An 18,375-nucleotide genomic window follows, 5' to 3' on the forward strand; every position below is an offset into this window, starting at 1 on the left:
GTGGAGAAGCTGGAATTTCTTCTCCTAATTCAAGTGGAATCTTCCACTTTCTTGTTTCATACAAGAAAAATCACTAAAAAGAACATTTAAACATCCCATGACTCAAAATGCAAACTACTGATAAAAGATGTTATTGTTATGACTATTTTCTGAGTGATGTTAAGAATACTCAGTCATTGGAGTTGCTTTATTCTCCCTAAAGTTTATTACTGATTGAGTTTGCAATTGAATTTTTATTCTGCCTTTTCTCAAAAGAGCCAAGGCACTGGACAGGATGTCTTTCCTCAGTTTTAATCTCATAAACTACTTTGAACTGAAAAATAGTAATTCCCTCAAATGACTCATTGAATTCTATAGCTGAATGGTGACTTTAACTTGGGTCTCTTCAGTCTCACACTAACACACTGGCAAATATTGTGCAGATTTTCTAAGTGTTCCAAGATTTTTTGGTACAGCATTCAGTGTATCAATCACTGGGACTACCACTGCTGGTTTATGCCATTATCTTAATTATCCTAGTAATTGTAATTATCAAATCATAACTAACTATAAGCATAATTGTAATTATGACCAATTATCATATCATCAGCTATTATCATAATTAAAATTATTATTACTATGGCACCCAACTTTCAATGACTCTGGAAAAACTAAGTCAGAGTATTGAACCTACTTTTTCCATATTATTATGAAGCTAGAGATGTTGTGGCCCTGTGTGCCACCTCAGGTCGTATAAGGAAAGGTAAGCCCTAATTGCAGTAATTGCCTTATCACAAATGATACTCACGGTTCTGGAGTATAAAGGGGATCCGAACCATGCCGTATGTACTGGGTACAGTGGAAAACTCGATAGGCCAGACCAGCTAAGAAATCACGAGGGGACAAATATCCAGCCACTGGTCTGACTGTGAAACCAGACCTTTCTGAAATGGAAGACAAATCAACATTACTGTATTTCATTGTGTATGTATATTCATTATGTATGATTGATACAAGTAACTATTGTCAGATTTCTTTTAAAATAATTGTTCATTATTAGCATCATAATATATTACATAGGCTGCTATCCAATAGAAAGATGGGATTTATCTTTGAGCAGTAAAGAATAAGACTGCAGAGTTTACAAACTGAGCTTATTTAACTCATGGAGCTCATTTAGTAGGTAGAGAAACCATGAGGGTTACTGCCACAAAGTAAAGGAAAGAAACAAAATGAACTTAAACTTAGCACAGAAGAGCAAATATGCTGTCACACAGACAAGAGGCAGGAGACTCCCAGGATGAGAAGATAGCAATGCCATTTGTGATACTATTTGTTCCAAAGAAAGACAGGCAAGAAAAGGAAAGTATGTTAAACATATCCACCTCTGCTCAGATTTCCAGGTGAATGAATTTTTGAATGCTAGAAATCATCTGAATTAAAGCAAGCGAACGAAGAAATAAAAATAAACATGTTGTTAATATCTACTATTACCCTCCCAACTAAGGAGATAATGTGATAATACCTTCCAAAATAAAACTGCAGATTTTTCAAAGATACATGAAGTTTAAGAAACTTTAATTATTCCAACATTTATTGGGTGGCAAATTTTATAAGCCTAGGTCTTTTAAGAATTCCTGTTTTGCCATGCTGCCAGCTGTGTCCTTATCAGGTGGAGAGTAAAGAAAGGCATAAAAGGAATAGCTATGCTTTGATCGATAGGAAGACTAAAACTGAGTTAATCAAAACTTGGGCTTCAAACGTGAGGATTTAATAAACTCAAAGGAATGATAAGTAGAATTCCATGGGAGGACAAACTAATGAGTTCAAGATGGAATTCATAAGGGAGGAGATATTAGAAGCATAACTGCCAGCAATTCCAATTAGGAAATGAAAGATAGCAGAAGCCAATATTGCTATACAAAAATGTTGGTGAAAATGAAGGTTTAGAATAACTGAGATCACTGAGGAATATTAACAAAAACAACATACTTTCTTTAGTTATGCTCAAAACAAAAATAAATTAGTATACCAACTATTCAATAATATGGCAAACTGGTCTAAAAATAAGTAAGAAAGAAATAGCAAACCACTCAAATCCAATTTTAGTTCTAGCTTTTCCAGCAAAAAAAAAAAAGAAATTAAAAAGAATGAGCAGGATTGAAAGTTGAATTATAGACTCATAGGTTGGAGGGACTTTTGAGATCTTCTAGTCCAATATCTTTCCAAAACTAATAGAAACATGTAAAGTTAATACCACTTTATCACTTAGAGTCTAGATAACCCAGTCCTGATGAATTGCATCATAGGAATTTGCTGAAAGTCTTGTGTATCATCATTGTGAAATCCTGGACAACAGTAAGTAGTATGAAATGATGAATGGTGTTTTAATATTTGTGGTACAAATTCTGCTCATTTTGTACTTGCATCATGACATTCCATACAGGTACATAAAGAAGAAATTTCTCAAAACATTATTATTATTCACATTATTCACATTCATCATTTACATAACATTTCAGGTTGCTGTATAAAATTGTATAAAAAATTAATGCTTTTCCATATATTCAAAAGAAGGAAAAGGAAAGATTCAGCAAATTACAGATCAATCAGCCTGACACTAATGCTGGGAAAATTCCAAGGCAGTTCATAAAGAAATCAATCTCTAAATACCTTAAAGACAATTAAAACACCTTGAAAACAATTAGTAGGAGTCAGTATGAGTTTGTCAAGAACAAACCTTGCCATAACCTTATCTTATTCTTTTGACTAGGTAACTTCTTTAATTGATTATGAGAATGATTTCTGCAAAGCATTTGAAAAAGCACCCCATGACATGGTAATTAGCAAGCATTTAGTGAAGCTTATCAAATGTGCAGATGTCAAAATTTGATTGGATGTTTAATACTCTAAGAGATTATCTTGATAGGAGATAAAAATGGTTTCAAAGCAATAAAGTGAAATTTAGAAGACAGAAATAAAAGGTTTTCATTTAGGAAGCAGAAATCCAATGCACAATAGAGGATGATAATAATACTTGTGAAAAAGATCTTGGAATAGTAGTTAATTACAAACTGAATATGATTCAGCAATGTGATAAGTCTGGGGGAAAAGTCAAATTCAATTTTAAGGTGTATCTACAGAAATAGTATTTCCAAATATGGGAAATCATTATTCCACCTTAATCTGTATTGCTGACCACATTTTAAGAATTGTGTCCAGTTTTAGAATATATATTTTAAGATGAGTTGGAACAGAAGACCAATAAAGATGATCAGGAACGATCAACTAATTAAGATTAAAGAAATTGGGACCAGAAGAGAGAGGTCAATGGGATACCTCAGCAATTTGTAAGATATATTGTTTGTTTGTTTGTTTATTAAATTTCTATGCTGCCTATTACCCCTAAAAGGTAACTCTGGATGGCTTACGAATTATAAGATTGTCATATAGGTCATTGTGTGGGACATAGAATAATGGATTTCATTTGGTAGATTACCATTGAATGGTAGAAAACTTTCCTAACAGTAAGAGAGATTTGACAATGAAATCAGTTACCAAGAAGAGCAATAGGCTTCCCTTCACTGGATTTGTTCAAGTAGAAATTGGAAACCATCTTTTGTAGACATCTTAATTTGAATTCCTATCTTGAGCAGGGTTATACATTTCATTAGCTGAATAGTCTTTCTAAGTCAATAATTATGTAATTCTTCAAATCTATCTAGAACTGTTCATTTTAAGCAATGTATACTCAGTTCCCAGACTGAGTTCTCTCTATTACCTGGAATCTTGCAGATGCAATTTGCCTTATAAGAGGCATACAATATGAATCTGTTCTGAATACACTTTTTAAAGAGGCAGGAGTTAAATCTTCTTTTTATTTCAAGAAAGTGCATCTTTTTGTACATATTATGAAATCTTCCACAATTTAGAAGATTTTATTTTTTTCTATTTCCATCATATACACTACCTGCATGCAAAATACAAATATAAGTAAAATCCTCTAGATGTGGAACAGCCATTATTAGATTTTCCTTTGAAATAATTTTTAAAAAATCTTTACTGAGATATAATAGGCTGCGTACAATCTTTTACAACTGTGATTGACCATCCAAAAACTATATTTAAGCTAAAATGTAGTTATCTGGAATGGCTATGATGTTTTGCTGCCTGAAACAAAAAAAAAACAATCTTATTTCTTCCTATTTCATGAACCGATTGGGCTGAATATTTTTTTCAGAAGAAAATTGCCAGTAAGCTCCACCATCTCTGAAGGCAGCTGGAAAGTCTAGTGGATGAAAAGAAAAAAACCATGTAACACATTGTCTATTGCAATAAATTGCTACTGCTTCCTAACATATACTGTCTGAAGTGACTACTGTCTTACCCTTAGATATTGATGGTCCTGTTGGTTGTTTTCTTCTCACCAGAAAGTTCTAAGTAACCTTTTTCTTTCCAAGTGCATCAAATATAAAATCTCATTTCCCCTCTTCAAACTGCTGTTTTCTTTAGGAAAGTTCTCTTTCTTGGGTCACTCTAAACTTACTGTGATTTCAAGCTTTGAAGAATACCTTTTCATCTATTTTGTTATTTCATTAATACATTCTTTTTAAAAAAGACATCTGGCTTTTTTCCCCCCACCCACCCAATCTCCCCTGCAATTTTCACTGATGTCTTTGGCTAAGTGAATGCTATGGAGCCTTCCAATGCTTTTATAGTTTGAGCAAATGGGGGGGGGGAGGAATCTCTTAGGGACACAAAGAATTAGACAAAAGGCACCATTGAAAGATACAGTATGCCTCTCAAGACTCAAAGGACAGCCAACCAGTTAACGTTAAAGATTTACAGCTATAAAGGTACAATAAAGAAAGGAAGCAGAGTTATCTTTTCAAACTAAATACTATATATATTTATTTTCAGTTGAAATAGTGTTCTTCTGATTTTTTTATTATCAGAGTACTGTGCTGTAGTTTTCCTATATTTTTAATATCACCAGAGAGTTCATTTCCCACCTAAACCCATCATTACATTTTATATGTCATCAAAAATACCAGCTCTCAGGATCACTGCAAAAGGGACCACAAATAACTTTATTCTCTTTAGAAAGAAAAAAAAACAAAGTAATTAAAGCCATGGGGCAATAAAGTGTTCATGAGCTGTCAAAGTGACCAGAACTGTAAGAGGAAAGTAAAAAGCTTGTCATTTGCTTTATCTGGGCCTAGTTTTCATCAACTCTTGCTGACTGCAGCACATGAAGCATCAGTCAAAAATACTTCCAGAACAGTCCTGTAGTCTCTGCCCTCCAGATCCCACAGTCCATCACTTCCTCCAGGCCACAACAAAACAATGAACTTCTCTTCCCCAGACCACTACAGTTGCTTTTTTTTCCATTCCTGCTTTTTTTTTTTTTAAGAGATGACTTACAACATATCTTCTTTACTTTACCAGTCCTTAAGTTCAATGCATGCCACTATGGTCATAGCTATTGGTTAAAATTACTGCTTACAATATCTTTGGCATGGAGGTCATTTCAGCTTCGCAAGTCATAGGGGACTTCAAATGCAAAAGTTAGCTGGTCTTCCAATGAGTGGAACTTTTGCAGAAAGAATTCAAGAAAATAGGTTTATATTTTACAGTAATGTTTATAATATAATATATTTTTATATTATACCTTTCCCAGGTATCTTCCACTCTTAACAATCTCTTATGTATATGGGTAAGTATGTACAAGTAATCTGATACACACAAAGTAGGAAGACAGGTTGGTTCATTGTGTTCTTTATCTAAACATAGATAAGACAATGCACATAGAATGTTTTGAGCAGCAAAGAGGAATCTAATAAAAATCTGTTTCAAACTATTTGTAAGAGATTTGGAGGGGTATAAGTATTGGAAGGATGCAATGGAAGTGTTCTAAGACTAAATTACCAAACAGACATATCAGGAGAGAGAAATATATTAGATTTTAACATGCTTTATGTAACTGCTTTTATAGTACTTTCCTTACCAGGAAACCAAGCTTGATGCTTACCTTTGAGAAACATAGAGACATCCTCCAATTGTGGGACATTATCATCTCTATAGCCACAGTACTTTGTCAGTAATGGGAAATTTTTCAAGTATTCTCGACAAGCATGAGTAGGATAGAGTTTTGAAAGCTCCCTGAACACCACGCCCCAAGTTTTTATTTCTTCAGGTGTATAGTCTACTCTAGGAATTGGTTGGCCACTAAAACAAAAAATCAAGAACAAATAAACACTGAGAAAACACTAGTTTGTCCAATTACATTTTCTAACCTGTTAATATCCCTATCAATCCCCCAAATATCTATTTCAAAATGAGTTCGCATTTATCAGTCCAATCCATTCTTTTCATTCAATTTAATATTCAATTTTCACATACCTATTCATTGACTTCTTCCTGTTCCACAAAAGTATGCAAATTATGGAAATAACAAGTAGCTTTCTATTTCTCACCAGTATCCCACCCAGCCTTTCATATTTTTCTTTTGCTAAACAACATAATATCCTTAGCAAAGTATTGCTGGGAAGGGGAAAGGGAATGTTGGTAACATATCATAAGAGAATCACGACTAGTAGATAGAAAGCCTGGGTGGAAAACTAACTAGCAAAAATATTCTAATTGTGATTATCCTGCTTCTATCTTCTCTAGATCACCTCCAGAATTTGATTAGCAGAAAGAGAGCCATAATATATATAACACTGTTGTGATGTTGATAAATATTGTCTGCTAAACAAATCTAATGATTCGTTATTTTGTAATGTCCATGGTTAGCTGGGAATTTTTAAAAGGTGAGGGTTTGCATTTTGGTGAGCAATTTGGAATCAATGACATTGTTCATATTTTGTGTTTGAATTTTGCTTTTACATGATAATTTGGATCCTGTGCTACATGTGGGGGGAGGGAATCTTGTATAGAAATTTAGCTATTTGGCTCTTATTAAAGTTGCAAAAGAAGTATTAAAATATAATCAACACAACATATAAAATGTACACATTATAGTACACATAGTAAAAAGAGAGCTCCATTGATTGAACATGTTAAAACTTATAGAAAAATATTAATATACAATCAGCACAATAAGAGTTTAAAAGATAAACAAATAATTTTGACTCTTTCAAAAGAATATGATAATTAGTTCATTGCAATAATTTAACAGCTTTGTCTCTGGAAAAGAGATTTGCTGGGTCATGAATAAGAGAAAAAAGTATAGTAGAATCCAACACAGAAAATGTAGAAACAACATTTGGCAATCATCTAGTACTTTGCCAGCTTTTCCTGGTTTTTCCAATTGAAGGCAATTCAGCCACCCTGGCAATTTCCTTCATTCCCCAAGACGCCATTCATTTGGCTCTGCGCTTGGCCATCTTTCTATCAATCTCAACCTTCAGTCTGCCCCTTCATCCTTCTCACCCCAATAAACTGATTGAATAATCTGCATTGGAGGATACTAAGCCACAATAAGTGATGAATAGCTCTGTCTTTTCTTTGTTGTCATTTTGCCATTTGAGCATAGCTAAAGAAGTCCTATTTCTTCATTTGCTTCACCATCTAATTATGAGCTTTCCTGATTCATGTTTGAACTCCTCCTCGGTGAAGTACTTGCCTCTCTGTCTATTTTCTTTGGGTTTTAGATATTCACTAAGCTTTTTATGCAGCCATATTGGCTTCTTCTGCTGACATTTTTCTTCTTCCTTGGAATTGTTTACAATTACATTATGTAATCCTGCCTTCTTCTCATTAGCTTCTCATTTTATGGAATGATATTGATCATTCCTCTGAGATTATTAAAATTAATTTTTAGCTCCCAGGGATATATTCAACTATATTTACCAATAATTTCCCATATATGCTTAGTCGCATTCCATTTTAGTTCTTTCAGAATGTTAACTAACTGTGCATTTAATTTTAAGGTGCATATGTATTCTTCATGAAAACAAATGCTGCACAACATATCACAGTTGTAGGGTGTCATACCTCCAGCATATACTGTTGTTGTTATCTGGCATGTATTGAGCTCCATCTAGTGGCTGGGACCAAACCTTTCACTGTTTAGAACTTTGTTTTGGGTAGGAGTACCCTTACATTCTGAGAAGCCAGACTCCATTTTATAATAGGTAACAGAAACATTCAGAAGAATCCACCTTATTCTGTGACACGTATTCTTCTGAAGACAAAATCTGTAGCCGGTACTCAGCATCACTGTTTCACCTTATTCTGTTTTTTAATAAAGAATCAAGATTTATGTTCATGGTCTAGCTTATAAAATAATAGAAGGGTTTAGCTGCACATCAAACTACACACAGGGTAATGGGTAGAGGAGATAACACAGGGACAACAGAACAATGAAAAAGAAAACCTTGCAGCATATCAAAGCAATGTAGAGTGCTATAAGAGCAATCATTCAGAAGAAAATACTGCCCTGGTGGAAAGAGTTAAAGCAAGCTTTGAAAAACCATGCTAATCATCTATCCAAGGATAGAGGGACTCACTACTCATTAGCATGTGTTAATTAAGCCAAATTGTACACACATTTCAACATTTTCTATTTTCTTACATTAAATGTAGAAAGAACTGGCACAGCAGGTAATCAAGGGGGGGGGGGAATAGGTCAGCCCAACCTGAAACTAGTTAAGTGTTTCTAAACCAAATCCAGGAGTTTATGCACTAAAGCAGTGTTTTTCAACCACTGTGCCGTGGCACACTAGTGTGCCGTGACATAGTGTAAGGTGTGCCGTGGGAGAATTACTTTATATATAGTCAATATAGGCACAGAGTTAAAATTTTTTAACATTTTCTAATGGTGGTGTGCCTCGTGATTTTTTTCATGAAAAAAGTGTGCCTTTGCACAAAAAAGGTTGAAAAACACTGCACTAAAGCACTGTATTTAGGAGATCCTTATTAAATCCTAATAAGGCAGTGGTAGTTCATGCAGAGGGAAGAACAGCTCTGTTTGTAAAATACAAATTTCTTCCCTCTTCTTTTGTTTAGTCTTTCTTCATTTCATATATATGTCCATAAAATAAATGTTTTTATGAGCTTTTAGACATGTTATTTTCCTGTCTGCAACAAAAGGAAATATTTCCCCCCTTTCCATTTCTTTGCTTATAATATTCAGGAATGGTGGGAATCCACAAAGGAGTTGGAGGAGAAGGAAAGAAAGGATTCATCATTGAAAAAGGAACCATCAAATTGAAGAGTACATACGGGTGAAACTCAAAAAATTAGAATATCATGCAAAAGTTCATTTATTTCAGTAATGCAACTTAAAAGGTGAAACTAATATATGAGATAGACTCATTACATGCAATGCAAGAGAGTTCAAGCTGTGATTTGTCATAATTGTGATGATTATGGCTTACAGCTCATGAAAACCCCAAATCCACAATCTCAGAAAATTAGAATATTGTGAAAAGGTGCAATATTCTAGGCTCAAAGTGTCCCATTCTAATCAGCTAATTAAGCCATAACACCTGCAAAGGGTTCCTGAGCCTTTAAATGGTCTCTCAGTCTGGTTCAGCAAGAATCACAATCATGGGAAAGACTGCTGATCTGACAGTTGTGCAGAAAACCATCATTGACACCTTCCACAAGGAGAGAAAACCTCAAAAGGTAATTGCAAAAGAAGTTGGATGTTCCCAAAGTGCTGCATCAAAGAACATTAATAGAAAGTTATGTGGAAGGGGAAAGTGTGGAATAAAAAGGTGCATAAGCAGCAGGGATGACCATAGCCTGGAGAGGATTGTCAGGAAAAGGCCATTCAAAAGTGTTGGGGACTTTCACAAGGAGTAGACAGAGGCTGGAGTCAGTGCATCAAGAGCCACCACACACAGACAGATCCTGGACATTGGCATCAAATGTCCTATTCCTCTTGTCAAGCTGCTCCTGAACAACAAACAACGTCAGAAGCATCTTACCTGGGCTAAAGAAAAACAGACCTGGTCTGTTGCTCAGTGGTCCAAAGTTCTCTTTTCTGATGAGAGCAACTTTTGCATATCATTTGGAAACCAAGGACCCAGAGTATGGAGGAAAAATGGAGAGGCACCAGGAGATTTTGGAGTTCTTCTTGCTTCCTTCTGCAGAGGAGCTTTATGGGGATGCTGACTTCATTTTCCAGCAGGACCTGGCACCTGCCCACACTGCCAAAAGCACCAAAACCTGGTTCAATGACCGTGGGATTACTGTGCTTGATTGGCCAGCAATATCACCTGACCTGAACCCCATAGAGAATCTATGGGACATTGTCAAGAGAAAGATGAAAGACATGAGACCGAACAATGCAGAAGAGCTGAAGGCCACTATTGAAGCATCCTGGTCTTCCATAACACTTCAGCAGTGCCACAGGCTGATAGCTTCCATGCCACGCTGCATTGAGGCAGTAATTGCTGCAAAAGGGGCCCAAACCAAGTACTGAGTACATATGCATGCTTATAATTTTCAGAGGTTGATATTGTTCTATGTACAATCCTTGTTTTATTGATTACATGTAATATTCTAATTTTCTGAGATTGTGGATTTGGGGTTTTCATGAGCTGTAAGCCATAATCATCACAATTCTGACAAATCATGGCTTGAACTATCTTGCTTTGCATGTAATGAGTCTATCTCATATATTAGTTTCACCTTTTAAGTTGCATTACTGAAATAAATGAACTTTTGCACAATATTCTAATTTTTTGAGTTTCACCTGTAGAATTAGAGTGTGCCTGCTTTGAAGTGTGAAGTTTCGCCCATTACAAGTAAAATGAGAACCCAATTGGAATTAGGTTGGCTTTGAAACTTATGTGACAAGAAAATTGCAAAACAGCAGGTATTTGTCGGTTGTGCTGGAAATTTACCAACTCCTGGGAATAATAATGAATTCAATCTGTGGGCCTGGTCTGCCATGAACAAAAGAATGAATGAATAAATGACACATACAAATTGCACATATTTATGAGAAAAAGCTCCATGTGTATTAAAGATATTAAGGAATTGATATTATTGCATATAAATTACGGTAAGTTGAGAAGCTTACTATTCTTTCTTTGGTGAGAGAAAGCCCAATTGAACTCAGATGGATTGGCCTGGGAGTAAATTTACATACATTACACTGCAACTGTATAATATATACTGAGTTTAATTTTATTGAAAATCTTTAAAATTTGCCCTGAATTTTTTTCTCTAAATATAATTGGAGATGAAGTTCAGTATGTGTTGAAAATGGAGCCTGGGGTAAGACCACTGTGTCAACTCAGACCTTAGGTGAGTCTGCTTATTTAATATAGATTTAGTATTGGAAACTATATTTATAATATAAATAAAACTAAAACTATAATATAAATAAAACCAGGCTTCCAAAATATGTGTGCTTGTGTGCATGATATATTTTAATCAATATATTACATAAATAGATTGTAAACATAGGTGATGGCTTGGCAGTCTGATGAGAGATAGAAAAATGTTTTAAAAGTTGACAGATAAGTGGTAGAAAGATCAAGAAATCGAGTAACAGGAAAGAGGGAAGGAAGGTGCTATGAACACATGTAGAACAGTAATAAGTATATGGCAGGAAGATCAAAACTGGGTGGGGCGTTAGAAATATCACTACTAAATCATTGCAAAGAAATCTAGCATAAAGCATACCCATAATGGCAAGTGGTTTAACAGACATTTGGATAATGAGATATGAGGGTGTCTTTAAAAGAAAATCAAAAGTTTAGCAATTCCTGGTCTCAATCCTCCATTTCATTATAGCTATCGGTGACACTTTATGACAGTTGAATTTGCATATGACACATGTTAAAATATACCAATTAAAACAGTGCTCCCAATTTCTCCTGTTCCACTCATAGCATTGTGATAGGTGGAATATCTATCTGATAACTATGCAACCAATCACAACATATCCACAGGATTAGATAAATTCCCTGGAAGCATTCCCAGGGTTTATGTTTTCTGTGTTTTATTTTTCTCTCTTTCCTGCAATTCCATGCTGTCATTTAGAGTTTTATGAGCATTCTGTTTTAATATTATATTTAATATTATTTTTTGCTTTTGGATTTTTTAGTCATTTATTGCTACTAGGCAATGTATATAAATGCATTGTCAGCCTCTGCTTTGTCAGCCTGTATTGCTCTTCCCTCTTTGCGGGGAGGGGGTGGAGCGGTTTGAGCCAATTTTACACGGCAATTCACAGCACGATGGCCTTCCTTTCCATAACAGAAGCACGTGAAAGGCTTGGTTTTGCCTGTGAAACCCCCTTTTCCCTCACTCCTGGGGCGGAGGGGGGCTTTTGGAGCTGCTGGGGGGGATTTCTCCGCCTCTCCCTCCTTCATGCATTGAAGCCTGGCTAAATCCAACTCAACGTCTGCCGCGTGTTCATACCAAGCAGTTACATGGCAGGGAATGCGTCTGTTTATGCACTGTTGGTATATTTTTTCATTCAATCCCTCAGCGAACTGATCCAGCAAAGCGTCTTCCGACCACCTCCTCATATCGGCTGACAACTGTTGAAATTCCTGGACATAATCTGGCACCAATTTATTTCCCTGCTTCAGGGCCATAAACCTCAGGCGCCCACGTCTCTCGGTCAATGGGACATCAAACCTCCTCTTCATGGCTGCTATAAAGTCATTAAAATTCCTCAGGAGAGGGGAATTGCATTTGTGTAGGCCAACCATCCATTCGGCTGCCGCCTTCTCTAAGGACATCAACACCATCCGCACTTTTGTTTCATCTGTCTCTAAATCAGATCCATAGATTTCCATATAATTCCAGACCTGAATTATAAAAAGTCCTAAACTTTTAGGGTCTCCATCGTATTTTACAGTTAAGGGAGGGACTTTTGCCATTCGGCGTCGCCTGGCCCCCCCCCCTGGTCTTTGAGCAGCCCTAGCTGGAGGGGGGGAGGCTGGTTCTGGGTTTTCTTGCGCCCAACCCCCTCGGCTTCTTCACCCTCCCTTAAACTATGCACCAAGTACCTTTGCTCAAGATCTTCAGCCAGCTCCCTTTCCACCTCTCTCTCCCGGCTTCTGCGTTCAGTCCAAGCTTCTTCGAGGAGTCTCATGGTGTCGGAAAGCTTGTAATCCTCTTCCCCAGAGTCACCCCAATCCGCTGACTTTTTCTTTGGTCTCCTTCTCGTGACTCCAGCATCCAATTCCTCAGACTCCTCTTTTTGTCCCACATTCAAAGTCTATCTGGGACGAACAGCAGGCTCTTCCACTCTTAGTCCAGCCAGACTTTTGGTTAAAGATGGTCCTGCCGTTGCCCCCTCTTCTTCCTCTTGGTCACTCACATACAAAGACATTTCTTTTCTTCTTGTGAGGGCACCCCCCTCAGTAGGTTTTAGCTCCGGGTTGGGTGAAAAATGAGACTTAGCTTATTGTCAGCAGCACTTCATTCAGTAATCAGGAAAGAAAACCACTGGACTCCATTTGTATTGAAATCAAGTGTACTTTTACTAATCATAAATGAACAGTTGCAAAGCTAAGCTAAGTCTGGTTAATTAGGCGTGAAAGCGAATAATATAATGTATAATTCATCCCCCTCCACTTGGCATCACCGTGCACAGTCCAATCATAATTCTCCCAAATGTCAGGTGTGAGATAACTTCGAAAGGCATCACCAGGATGGAATGCTGGACCATTGGCCTTGGCGGGAAACACTCTTGCTCCACATGCGCAGTAAGGTGGTCAGTTCAGCGTCTCAAAACTTCCTCCAGCACAACAATGATTACCCACCCAAATACCATGCCCCCCTCCCCGTTTCAATGGCAGCTGAAGCAGTAGCAAAGCAGAGGCTGACATGCATACTATTTCCTCACTGATGACTTATAGTATTTTCACACCATTCGCCTACCCATTATTGATATGATATAGTGCCTGTCTTCATACTGCTGTTTTGGCACAAGTAAAGGTTGGATGACTCTAGAAAGTGCAGTACATTGCTAGTGGGGAAATTATTCTAGGAAATATATGTAAATAAATAAGGAAGCAAGCAAGCACATCTAAATCCATTTCTAGGAGCCCATCAATCTGATGGCAGAGCATATGGCATGAAGAAAAAGCCTTTGGAGACCATAAATGTAAAGAAGTGCTTGACAAGATCTGTCTTTTCAAAACATATAGCCAGTCGCCCCAATCCAAACCCCTTTTCAAGATTATGCTTCAATTTCCAGAATGTTTTCTGACACAGAACTGTTTACTGTAATTGCCAGAGTAGTCGGAGAACTTTGATAGTTAATGTCTATAGATCTGCAGGACATCCGCACTGGGAAAGGCAGAATTATAGCTATTTGTCTTGGGACTCAAGCATCCAAAAGAGGGGAAACATCCCTCACCATCAAGCAAATGAATCACATGTGTGAAATGGGCAGCTATATCAAAGAGAAAAATAAATAAATGGCCTACTCATATAAGGAAAAGATAGACGCAGTCCGCCCTCTCTCAATACCTAGTGCTCTGCTCAGTGCAGAAAAGGGATGATTAGCAGACATGAACTTTCACATGTAGCTAAATTTTCCCTGGAGAATGTTGAACAAAGCAGCAGTATCCTTTTGTAGACATCTCTGAAGGGTCACAGAGGGAAAGTGGCAGAGCATGTATCACAATAAAGTATCATAATACAAATTTGGCTCCTTGTGATAAATCTTATGGTTATGCATTATGACATCATAACACATGTTTAGGTAGTCCTCATTTAGTGACAATTGTCTGGCAACTTGGTCATTAAGCAAAGCTGTTGCTAAGTGAAATAGTGTCTATACTTCTGATTTTACATCAGATTTCATTTGCTTTACAAAGGTTATACCTACCTACAAAAGTTGTAAATGCAGACATTGGCCATTTTCATTGTGATTGTGAATGGTTACTGAATAAGACAATCACTAATCAAGGACTACCTGCATCATCATTCTAATGAAAGCTGCATTTGCTCAAGATACCTCTATCCCTTTTAAGCCTTAGATACAATGATCAAGTCAATTGGTCTACTGTTACCCATATCATGAGTAACTATTTCAATTCAATCCAACCCAGCTGTCTAGTTTCTTGAGCCATTGCCGTAAATGCATGCTGTCATGGCCAGAAGCACAATGGAAAAGAACTGTAGTTCCAGAACACAGACAGTACTTACATTTTGCATGTAGAAATCCTAATTTCAATCCTGCTTGGGCTAGAAAAGATGGCCAATTTACAGAAGGAAAACAAAGTTGGATGAACCAATACTGATATGTTCCAAAATTCAATCCAAATAAAGTCAACTTTTGTGTTCCTCATGCCAATTTGGTAATATAAATAGTTACAGCTTAATGATCACCATCTGCCTATTGCAAATTTTATATTCAAGAAAAAGAGGGCTGCATATTTTTCTTGTATTTGAGGATAAAGACTTTAAAATTGAAAGTTTGAAAAATATTGAGTACTCACTATTTATAACTCATGGCAACATCTACAAAATATTTTCTTCTCTGTCGGTAAACATTGTCCTTAAATCCCTGAAGCAAATAAAAATAATTTATACCAAAGAGGCAGATAAGTGATAGAAAAGAGGATTAAATAAATCATCCAAGTTTTAAATAGTTATGAACATTCTCATTCATACCACCTTCAGAACCCACCCAACCTTGCCTTTTAGTAGTTACCCAAGCATGTTTAAGATTTAGCTTCCAAAATCTGCTCCATCTTTTCTATATCTACAATTTCAAGTATCTGTTAAGTAGAGCTTTTTTCTCATTGTATTATTTACTTGTTGTTATGATTAACTTGCCTTTCAAGCTTCAAATTTTATCAAGGCCTCTTAGAATCACTACTGAGTAAATTAACAAAACCAGAATAAGCAACATTAATAAGTAACTAATAGGGCTTTTATTGGAGGTATCTTTCCTCTACCAGCCTCAGACCTTTTCACAAATACTAAAATATGATTGTGTGGCAGATGGAATGGGGCGGTGGTGGGGAGGTCTGCCATTATATCTTTGCCTACTCTGTGTCCCATGGATCTTGGGTAAAGATGTCCCAAACATGCTTTTACAAAAGGCAACTTGATTTCTTAGTTTTTTTTCCTTGAAAACATTTTAGCTCTAAAAGGTAAGAAATGAAAAAGCTTCTTGGATGAGAAGTAAAACATTTTTTACTTCTCAAACAAAATCTGATGTCTTTCATTTATTTATTGACTGGAAATAATCAAGTAGATTTTAACTTTCTTTGGATCATAAAGCAATCTTGAAGAACCTTGCATTTGACTTTATTACATTAAAATAAAGGCCAGACCTTAGAGGTATTATTCTCAGAAAACAATGCTGAGGTGTATAAACCATTGAGCTTGGGTTCCAAAGCATTAAATATGCAATTTTTTTTTAATTGGGCTTCAAGAAACCTTCTGAAAAAATACATTTGGGATAAATGAATCCTAAGTATCGTACAGCCACACTGCACAGAACTCCCCAACATTCCCTGAAGGAACTGATCAATTCTGGGCACAAACTCCCATGATTTTTTTCCCAAAAAGGCAACAGGACTTTCTTGATTTTTTTTCCTTGAAACATTTCACTTCTCATCTAAGAAGCTTCTTCAGTTCTAAGAAGTAAGAACTGAAGAAGCTTCTTGGATGAGAAGTGAAACATTTTCAAGGGTAAAAAAACAAGAAAGTCCAGTTGCCATTTGGAAAAGCACCTTTGGACAACCATGACTTGGATGATTGAGATAGCAGGAGAATTTCCAAGAGAAAATATGACACACCTTCCTCAAATTTCCAAAATATTACTAAATGTCTATGTGCAAAATACCCAGTATTGGATGAAAGCCCTACTCTCCCCTCTAACATAATCCTATGAAGAACAGGGAATGAGGGTAGGGGTAGTGATAGTTGCAGAGTAAGTTCCTGTGTGCTTTACATAATACACCGTATTGTATCTCTACTATTGGATGATTTAGGAGTTACAAGATTTAATAAAAGCTGACTTCACTCCATGAGGAGTGCACAGAGGCAATAATGAAAGGAAGACAAACCATATCTATAGGTTAATTTCCTCAAGTTTTGGATGCAATGTTTTCAGGCAATATATGAGCCTGCAGACAGTGAAACATGAGCTGAAATGGGGCCAAAGTGTTAAAAATAAGGGAGGGAAAAACACAAAGATCCTGTGTGCCAGCTGCATTCCTGCTCAAGAATGCTATGATTTCTACTTTATAATTATCTCCTGGAGTGTTACCAGATTTCCATATGCCTCCCACACTCCCTGGAATGTTAATTTAATATCTATATTTTTAAAAGCTCATACAGCAGTGTGCATGAATATCACTATGATTTAGAACTATAACTCTTGCATTGTTTGCAATGAAGAGAAATGAAAATTGCCTCTCAAAGTTCTCTAGTGTACTTCTGAAACAGAAGCTGCAATCTACAAACCCATCTAAATCTGACATATGAATGTTCCAGAAAGATAGAAATACATCTGAAGACAAATCAAAATGTGAGGTCTGTACTTAAACAGATTGAACCAAAACTGCTTAAGATAGATAATGTATTGCACTCATTCATTTCACTCATTTGCTACATTAGTAGTAGATTATTTGGTCAGCCTTTCTGGATCTTCTCTAAACACTTACAGGATGATCTGCATCCAGTTCGGAGCCATACATGAGAACTCTCTGGGAACATTTATCTAATTCAACAATCTTTCGGGGAAACCAAGGCACACAGTCCAGCTCTGGAAAAAACAAAGAGATGGAAGGGAATCAAACATTTTTCCCTGCGTCTTCATACAAATGGGCAGATTTCATAATAAAATGTGGGGGGGGGGGGACAGATGAAGAAAAGAAACAATAGTCTTGCCTTCCTCATCAGTCCAGATGTTTTCTGGAGGATTCAGAGTCACAATGTTTGTTTCATACTTTAACAGCTGAATGAGTTCGTTGAATTCTTTCTTGGTACAGTCACAATCCACAAAAATTTCTACCTCTGAATTCCTTCGCTTGGATTTTCTGGATTCAATATGAACCATGCTCACATGCTTCTCCTGAAAACAGATGAAAAAAGAGTTAACCCAGGAAAAGCAGGAATTAAATGCTTAGGTCTTAACAGGTGGTAGTTTAGAATAGATATCCAGATATTTCTATTAAACAAAATTAAATATTTGTGCATCAGCCAGAAATAAACTACTATAAAATTATTATTGCATTCACTCCTTTGTTGCATTATAAACCTCCATGGAAAAACTATAAATACCTTAGGATAATTTAAATTTAAAATTGATTTACCATGGCAATTTCATATAAAATCATCATTCATATGTACTAGAAATACTACTAATTTCATGCCAAATTCATGACAAACAAAATAGAAAAAATGAAATTATTTGGTAATACAGTAGCATTGTTCTGTCATCTATAACTT

General features: G+C 36.2%; 1 protein-coding gene across 1 annotated transcript in view; it reads right to left on the reverse strand.

Moving 5' to 3' along the window:
- Window positions 1–18,375, reverse strand: part of TPH2 (tryptophan hydroxylase 2) — an 86,239-nt gene that overhangs the window by 61,465 nt on the left and 6,399 nt on the right. The window contains exons 3-7 of the mRNA XM_014057198.2: window positions 17,815–17,998; window positions 17,589–17,689; window positions 15,408–15,475; window positions 6,011–6,207; window positions 788–923 (exon numbers count right to left, since the gene is read on the reverse strand). Coding sequence (XP_013912673.1) covers window positions 788–923; window positions 6,011–6,207; window positions 15,408–15,475; window positions 17,589–17,689; window positions 17,815–17,998 — 686 coding nt within the window. The remainder of the gene's footprint in view (window positions 1–787; window positions 924–6,010; window positions 6,208–15,407; window positions 15,476–17,588; window positions 17,690–17,814; window positions 17,999–18,375) is intronic.

This window comes from Thamnophis sirtalis, unplaced genomic scaffold (assembly GCF_051295495.1).
Source record: "Thamnophis sirtalis isolate CommonGarterSnake01/CBP01778 unplaced genomic scaffold, rThaSir2_p1.2 scaffold_9, whole genome shotgun sequence".
Classification (NCBI taxonomy): Eukaryota; Metazoa; Chordata; class Lepidosauria; order Squamata; family Natricidae; genus Thamnophis; species Thamnophis sirtalis.